The 9,069-nt window shown below is 39.8% G+C and overlaps 1 protein-coding gene across 1 annotated transcript in view; it reads right to left on the bottom strand.

Moving 5' to 3' along the window:
- Positions 1-6,673: 6,673 nt before the first annotated feature.
- UGGT2 (UDP-glucose glycoprotein glucosyltransferase 2) overlaps positions 6,674-9,069 on the bottom strand; it is a 78,439-nt gene continuing 76,043 nt past the window's right edge. Inside the window, exons 36-38 of the mRNA XM_010024716.1 lie at positions 8,490-8,606; positions 6,933-7,068; positions 6,674-6,696 (exon numbers count right to left, since the gene is read on the bottom strand). Of these exons, the coding sequence (XP_010023018.1) occupies positions 6,674-6,696; positions 6,933-7,068; positions 8,490-8,606 (276 nt within the window). The remainder of the gene's footprint in view (positions 6,697-6,932; positions 7,069-8,489; positions 8,607-9,069) is intronic.

Below are 9,069 nucleotides of genomic sequence, written 5' to 3'. Positions count from 1 at the left end.
AGTTACAGTAGTCTCTACATTAACAAACCGTTAGTTGTTGTGCTGGGCGGAATGATCCATCTCTCAGTATTCTTTTAAGGAACCCCTGGGGACCACCTACTCCTGTATTACTGTCGGCAGTGCCATAGGTGAGGTGGAGAGGCTGTGCGTGGAATGAGTCCCAACAACTGCTCTCAAAGAAGATTGCTTGTAAGTAACTGTGTTTGAAAATGTCTGCTCACTTTGGTCACTAACCTGGAATGAATTGGGGTCATTGTCTTGGAGGTAATTAATAACTATGAAAGTAAAAAATAGACCTGATGTGTTTTAAAAGATCATTTCTGAATGTGATTTGGGATGTTTTGGTATCATGTTTGAGTAGTTTGCACTTTATCAAAATACCTGCTTGAGATCTGAGCAAAAAACTTGATGTGATGTTTCCCTGACTCTGCAGGAATTTGATACTTCTCTGTACATCAACTCAGAGCTGATTCAGGTTGTGAGGGGAGTGGGAATAGGGCATTCATTCTAGCCTTACCCTGTAACATGACTTCAGTTCTGCTGGGTGCTGCCACAGTGAGTTAATACTATGTGAAACTGAAGTAATCTTGTTTTGTGTAACAGCCACGGTGCTGCAAAAGCAATTGTTTGCAAAAAGAGAGATTCGCTTCCTGTTAGCCAGAGTCTGATTTATTTTTTCGAGATGCATGTAGCTAATACTGGTTTAGGGTGACTGATGGAAATGTGTGAATGTGATGTGAGGGGTTACAGGGCAGTCACTGCAGGGAGTCATCTTCTGTAACTGGGTGCTGAGTTGCAGCAGCAGCCATGCTCTTAGAATGCAAGAATTGCAGTTCATCAGTGTTGCCTGGATTGGATTTTAACTGGAGAACAGTAGTCAGCTGATGGAGCCTTCTCTCACTTCAGTTCACATGTTTGAAAGCATGAGCAGCCTCAGTAAAATGGATGAAGTTGGCACGTAAGGCCTTCTGTATCAAAGTTTCTTTTTTATGGCTGTAATTGGAGTTGCTGTTGAAGCGTAACCCTTGTCTCCTGCCTCAAGTACTTTTACAAATGTAATTGTGAGGCCATGTGATGTCCTAAAGTGTTTTTCAACAGCAATTTAAAGGTCAGTGTTTGTTCAGCAGAAATTTATCATCAAGCTGAAGAGCACATGCGCTGATTGCAAACAGTCCATGGTACAAAACCACCCCAGCAGCCTGTTGAACTCCAGTGTTGGCTGTTTTCCAAGTTGAATGGCTTTCTAGAAGTTGGACTTCTGCTTTTGACCTGTCTGAAGGATGTTTGTTTAAACTGTAGGATGCTGCCCCCACTGTTGTAGGCTAGTGTGGTTCTCCTGGGGCCTCCAAGGCTCAGACATAGGAGCTTCCTGCACAGCAAATAACCTGTGGCCCCTGGTGTGAGCCTCTGCGTGTGTGCTTCTTGCTTGCAGAGGGTAAAAATCAAGTTGGCACCTTCCACCAAGAGCGGCTGCTCTGGGCTTTTGTCAGCACTGGTCCCTACGGGCCGAGTAGCTGCTGCTGCTCTGGGGGTTGCTGGTCGTGCGTGTTTATGTGCCCCCTGTATAAACTCTTACATTGCCTTGTCCACTGCAGAATGGGCTGTTTTAAATTGGCATTAAGGCTCCAGGGAGACCTCAGAGCAGCCTTCTGCTACCTAAAGTGTCCTACAAGAGATCTGGAGAGGGACTTTGTAAAAAGGCATATAGGGATTGAACAATGGCTTTAAGCTGAGAGAGGGGAGATTCAGATTAGCTATTAGGAAGAAATTCTTCCCTGTGAGGGTGGTGAGACGCTGGCACAGGCTGCCCAGAGAAGCTGTGGCTGCCCCATCCCTGGCAGTGTTCAAGGACAGGTTGGACGGGGCATGGAGCAACCTGCTCTGGTGGAAGGTGTCCCTGCCTGTTGGAACTAGATGATCTTTAAGGTGCTTCTAGCCCAAACTGTTCTGTGACTGAATGACCATGTGAGCAGCATGTCATGTTTGGAGATGCAGGAGTCTTGTCTGGTTTCAGGAGGTCACAGGAAATGCCGCAGGCAGCTCTGCTTGTGTGCTATGGCAGTGCTTGGAATGATAAAACTGCTCTTAAAGGTCTGCTCTCGTTCAGCTTTTTTGTTGTCATCCCATTTTAAAATCTTTAGCTGAGAAAACTTTCCTGGAAATTTTAATTTTAGTTCTTCTAGGAATGGATTAAGATGGTCCCTCATAAGTAAATGATCAGGATCAGGACAAATTGCTGACACCAGGGTGGTGTGGATTTATTTCTCTAAGGCACAAGGCAGTTGTGGTGAGCACTGCAAGCAGGCGGGGGAACATAAGGATTATGTTTATTTTTTAGAATGAATAGGAAAGGGAGAAATATGTATTAAGGGCAGGGGGGGTATGCTTGGATGTAGTCAGTAGACGAAGGAAGATGATTGTGCTGCTCATAGATTCCTTCTGTGGAAGACAGTGTCATAAAAACAAACCCAAACCCAGCAGTGGGGTGAGCAAGGCACTCTGGTATTAAAGTTACCACTAAAGAAGCAGCATTCGTGCTTGGGTGCTGCTCTTCAGGGAGCAGATGCTGGCTTTTGTAGCTGTGAGGGACCTCTGAAAATAAAGGAAGACAGAACTTGTGTGAGAAGGAAAGCCTCTGTGTTTCCAGGGTCTCCAGACATGGTGATGCGTTTCCTGATGTGACTTCAGAAAGCAAAGTGCTGGTACCACGCTGAGTGGTGATGGTTCAGGCAATACACCAGGGAACAGAATTTGCCTTTTTATTTATTCGTGGGTGTCTGTAGTGCAATAATGTTCACTAACTGAACATTGAAATAGGTGTCTTGGTAGCTTGTAAACCCTGAGGTGTGCATGAAGAATCGTTACAATAATTGGCCTATGTGTAGATGCAGACTTTCTCTGTTGAATTCTTTCAGTTTTAATAAGCTTTATTCCAACTTGTTTTACAATGAAGGGGGGGAGGTGAGAAGCATATTTTACTTGATAATTGCTTAATACTGATGTATTAATAAATCAGTATTAAACCGGGTTTGAAGTGAATTATAAACTTTAGAGCTCAAACTTGTGACATATGCAGAAGGTGTCAGCTGAAACTTTATTATTTTAATTTAAGCTTGTTACAGTTTCAGTTTTCAGACCAGTGTTTGGAACAAGAATTACTCTTCTCTTTAGGGCTGTGACTTGTAGGACCCTGGCTGGAAACTACCCAGTACAGCCTGGCAGGTTAGTTGTATTTAAAAGTGCCTTATTGGAAGGTATTGTTTGTTTGCTCTGTAATCCATGCTTTTATCCATAAAATAACAAAATAAGTGGAAGAATAATTTTTTTTTTTCCCTCAGCAAATCTCGAAGTAGTGGGTTTGTGTTGTAAGAAGTAAAACTAGCCAGAGATATATCAAATGTTTCAAATGATAAAATGTCTTTATATCAAATCACAAATCTAAAAAGCAAGAACTGTTTTTTCTAGAACTGTGGGAATTATTTTATGGTATTTTTCACAATAAAGATATTTATGATGACAAGAAAGCACCGCAGTGTCTTTGTCTGCCCTTCTTTCCTCATCCTGCTCTCCATGGCTGAAGTTGGAGCTGTGCAGAAGTGCAGGAATAGGCTGCTGGAATCCTTGCTTGGGGGTGAAAGTATGATTTCTTGAGTAGCTACTGTGGATGTTGTTGGGCTTTAACAGGTAATGTACAGCACAAAGCAGTCACAGAATGGTTTGGGTTGGAAGGGACCTTAATCGTCTAGTCCCAACCTTCTGTCATGGGCAGGGACACCTTAAGTTTTCCTCCCATTGGGCTGAGCAGTTTTGGTCCCCACTGTACAAAGATGGAAAAAGGTTAAAAGGAACCTTACTGAGAAATACTTTCGATGCTAAAGCTCTGGCTTGTGAGCAAATACTGCACTAATGTCTGGTTTGTTCATTTCCTTTGAACTTACAAGTTAGTAAGAAGAGCAAGACCTAGAAAAAACACTGTAATGATAATATGAATATAAATTGTATAAACTCTTCATTTGAGCAGTTCAAATATTACTTTGCTTATTTACTAACTTAACCCAGGTTTTGGTAATACCCCTATAATCCAGGATGCATCTTCTTCCCTTTCACAGGGCAGAGCACACAGATCAGAAACTACAGCAAAGCTCTCGGCCTGTCCAAGCTCTCACCCTACCAGAGAGCACAAATGCTTCCTTTTAGATTAAAGACATCTGAGATCTTGTTGCAATTTTTTGCCTTGGCTATTTAATAGTTCTTGTGTAAGACAAAATAGGAGAACAAAAAATAATAATCTTTTTTCCACTAGTAGCACCTTTTAATGTTTTGTACAACATACAATCCATTGGTTTGGTATTAAAAATATATGCTGCGAATGATTCAAAGTGCTGCTTTAAAGAGAACTTTGAGAAGTAGAGAAGATATTTGCTGGGCCCTCTTTGGTTTTAAAAAAAAAAAAAGTATGTCGTCTCTCAAAAAAGAGTTATCCTTGAAAGTATTGTTATGCAGGAAAAAGAAATGCTGTAAAATAGTTTTACAAATATATACAACAGTACAGAAAATGGCTTGAAACCTCTGAAGTCTTCAAAATATCTCCAGTAAATTACATTTCTAAAAATTATATTCTAATCATTTAAGTAATCTCAAGGAAATAGTAGCTAAAGAGCTATCAAATTCTTAAAAGGATGCTACAGATACAGTGAACAAGAGATCAGTGCATAAATTACCCACTTTTTCTTTATACTGCATAACAAACTTCCCCCCCCAGATAATCATAATTAAGGAGAACTAAGTTGTTTCTTACAGATTAGCTTCTGGCTTAAAACCATTCCGAGGGAGATAGATAGATCGATGTGAAACACTGCTGCAGAGTAAAGCATCAAGGTGGAATTGTAAGCTTAAGGACAGAAAAGGGAGAAAAACAAAGAGTAAGCAGTTGAATACTGCTTGGTTTTTCCCTGATATGGAGTATCTGTTGTTGCCTTGTTACATGTTGAATGTATAGTAATGGTGCATATACATTTGCTAAGTTGATTTTAAGTATCTGGTATAAAAATACCAACTTAAAGTTCTATGCCTGATATCCTAAAGTAATTATGTTAGAGAACAAGCATAAGAAAACACACATTGCCGTGAAATGGGACAGCTAAAGAGAACTGACATTAGGATTTATGCATGGGTTACACAGGAACTAACTTCCTTGGGTACTTCACACAAAGAAAATGCCCACGACAGACCTTTTAAAATGCATATGTAACATGTTAAAACTGTTTGAAAATGGATAAACGTAATACAGTGAAAAATACAAAAAGCTGTAAAAAATTTGCACATTTCATATTACTAAGACTGGAAAAATAGCAGCAAAGCATGATTTTAAATACTTGCTGTCATGGTTTAACACTGGCCAGAACCCAGGACACTTGCTCTTGGAGTGAGACATTTTAAATAACCAACACCTGAGGACAGTGACAATACAGACAAAATACTCTTAATTTTTCTAATTATTTGCTAGTATGGAAATATTATGCAACTCATCATGGATTCACCCACTCAGGGCAAGTTACCTTCTCTTTTGTCATTTCAAGCATTTAGGCTGAAAGACTGCAGTAAGCTGTTCATACAAGAATGTGTCGTCATGTCCAATCTCTTTTGAAACCAGCACAGCCTAAACAACAGAGTCTGTATTTAAGGCACTAGATTCCAGTTTAAGAAATAAACTCCCTGTTTTTCCATATCTGTACTGCAAGAACTTTTCACAGCAATTTCTGTGGAATCAAAATGTCAGCAGCCCATTAAAGCACTGGCTTTGTGAGCACAGACTTAGAAAATTACAGGAGACACCACGGACTGTCAAAATAACTCACAGATTTTATTATTATCAATTCTGAACAGGATGATGATAATCAAAACTGAACTGAAGCTTTTAGGTACTGACCTTCTGATGCAGTACATGCTGGTTGGAAAATCATCTTAACCAAAAAAAGGTAATGGAATTTTATGACATATTGTTGATGTGACCAGAAAGAGCCTAAGAATCAAAACTGATAAAATGATTTTTTTTTTTTTTTTTTAAATTACTAAGGGTGCAGCAATCCTGCATAATAAATGGGAAATGACATTCCTTGCTTTAGTAGGATTCCCAGTTGACTTTTAGATTTGCATGGCCTAAACTGCACAAGCTATTTCTTAATGCCTGATCTTTGCTACACTGAGATTTTTCTCTTGTGACCACAGTGTTACTCCAGGGACATATGACCAAAATTCTTTCTATTTAAATACACCAGCTTAGTGCATGTAATATGCACAAACCAGTTTTTATGTCACACATTTCATGTGTGTGTGTCCTCCCCCAGATCGACCCACTCTATCTCAGAAGTGTTGAACACATCAGTCTTTATATTCAAAATCCTCTGGGCAACCTGACTCTTAGTGAAGGAAAAGAAAACCAAAGAAATTGGGAAAGCTACTCTATGCTGGGTAAAAAAATATCAAAGTACCCATGGATTTCTCTTCTGGTTTTGTATTTCATTGAAAACATATTTAAATAACACTGTTATATAAAATATCCGACTCCACGTTACAGGATGTAACAAATAGTGCCAATGTAACAGTCATAACTTCCACTCAGTCCTTCACAGAAGACTTCCTGAGCTGTCCCCATTGCTGTGTAGAGGCTGTGCTAAAGTTCGTCGTGCTTAAGACCTGTAACCAAAGAGAAAGAAAATTATCTTAGAGTCCAGCATGAAAGAGTAGATTTTATCCTCTTAGTCACTCTCTGATGTAGAGGAGCATCATGCACCTCTTAAACCCCACTTACTTTCTCTCTAAGAGTAGGGAAAATGATACAAATACGGTATTTGTGCCTACTGCCCCCCATTTTAATTTCAACTGTATTAATGGTTGTTAAAAGGTAGCAGACAAATAGGCATGTTAATTACCTTTTTGAAAGAAACCATTCTTCTCTTTCTCAGTTTGCTCTATTAGCATTCGTATCTCAGAGTCATACTCAACCCATTCGGGAACTATGCGCGCAGCAGCCTTTAATTTCGGTTCTTTGGTTTGGGGATTGTTGCACTGAAAGTTCAAAACATACCCGATGTAAACAAAGCAAATGTGCAAATATCACCTTTCCAAGGAACTGATCTAAATGGTGGTGTCAGCATTTACAGCTTCATTGAAGGGCAGCAGCGGAGGGCAGTTAAAAAACACAAAAACCCAGAAATCAAATTGTAACTAAACCCTGTTTCAGTAACTCAAACCATTTTACTGTAAATACTTTCATTTTGCCATGTGCTCCTGACTCTCTGGATAGCAGAGACAGGGCTAGCACAAGACTACTACGATTTAGACAAAGCTACGCAGGGAGAAACAAGATACACATTAGCATATTGAAACTGAATCCGATACGGGGCTTTCATTATGTTTGTGACAATTCCTCTAGTGTTGTCTAGAAAATGCATTGATTGCTTCCATCAAATAACATAAATGGAAACCGTAGTAAAAAGTGATACACGCTAACAGGGATTGAAAGATCATCCAGTAGCTTTAGTTTGATCGTTTCTGACTAGAGCGCACCAATCTTTAGTGCACAAAAAGGCTTATTTTAACAACTGTAAAGACACAGAAACCAAAGCTATTTACATACTGAGCATCTACAGCAGGCTCCAGCTGTGTGGTTTTCTTGGTAATTATGTGTCTGCAGTAAGTATCATTTACAGTGTGTTGGTGGTGTCAAAAAATGAGAATGGGGAAAAATAGGATAGGGATAATAACTACAGAATGGTTTGGGTTAGAAGGGACCTTACAGATCATTTAGTTCCAACCCCCTGCCATGGGCAGGAACACCTTCCACTAGACCAGGATGCTCAAAGCCCCATCCAACCTGGCCTCAAATACTGCCAGGGATGGGGCAGCCACAACTCCTCTAGACGTTTTCTCTGTTTCAATTCCCAAAGAAAGACAGATGCCTCTTTCTAAATATGGACAGTCTCCTCAATGTTACACTTACAAAGCTCTGCTTTATCTCCTGTTTATAGTGATGAAATGGACAGAGGAAACTGTGAAACTATTAAGGAAGTCCTCTACACAGCCAGCTCTGGAGGAACCTTCTTCGTAGGGAGTGCAATAGGAGCACACAATACCCAGACAGCTAACAGTACCTCCGAGTTCCACTTACCTAGCTGAATATGTAAAAAAGATAAGGCATATACATGTATGAGTGTGAAAACCCCAATTCTGTCCAGTTACAAGTAGCAATATTTCATTCTGGGGGACACTTTCCAGCTTTAACAGAAGTAAATTTTGTACAGGGCAAGCAGAGAAGGTCTCAGAGGAAAGGAGAACAGTTGCTGTATTGTAGGGTACGGATGTTGTGTCACAGTGCCTTCCAGCAGGGCTGTCTCCATGACATGACATGACACGTATCTCAAAAGCCACAGAAATTACATCAAAAAGTTTTTAATGGATAAAACCAATGTAACTGGAAATCAACTCACCAAATCGATTGTTTTAGCCTTTTTCTTGGATTCATCATCACACCAGGTTTCACACCAAAGCCATTCCTGAGGGAGAGACTTAATAGCTACTTGATGAATCATATTGTTGGGAAGATCCTGCACAAATTTTGTAAAACCATAAATTAGCACTGAATGTAATGTAACTGGTTATTGAGCAAGTACTTGAAAGTAGAATATCTCTGCCTATTTTTTTATGGAAAATTGTTCTTAAGTTTCATTCTTCTTACGTTTCCTTTAAGTGCTCCTCCAGTTCTTTTTGAAGTAGATTTAAAACTTAGTCATGCCCATTTTGATGGCCAATTCCACCTCTGATTTCTGCAGCAGTTTTTTCTTGTACTTAACATCTGTCCTTCCTTAGACTGACATAAGCAATACCAGTGTCTGATACTTGTGGTTCTGATACTGCATGTCCCACTATAAATACTACTAAGCAGAATGAGGCTGTGCAAAATGATTAAAGCAGAACTTAACCATCTTTCCATTCCTCACACTTGGAAAAAATGCTCTAAGTTTAGACTTCTAGGAAAATGGATTCCTGAAAGATGAGTGTGAAAAGGAA

Source organism: Nestor notabilis, unplaced genomic scaffold (genome assembly GCF_000696875.1).
Source record: "Nestor notabilis isolate BGI_N333 unplaced genomic scaffold, ASM69687v1 scaffold2082, whole genome shotgun sequence".
Classification (NCBI taxonomy): Eukaryota; Metazoa; Chordata; class Aves; order Psittaciformes; family Psittacidae; genus Nestor; species Nestor notabilis.
Note: the sequence above shows the minus strand (reverse complement) of the source record. Positions and strands in the feature narration are given on the sequence as shown.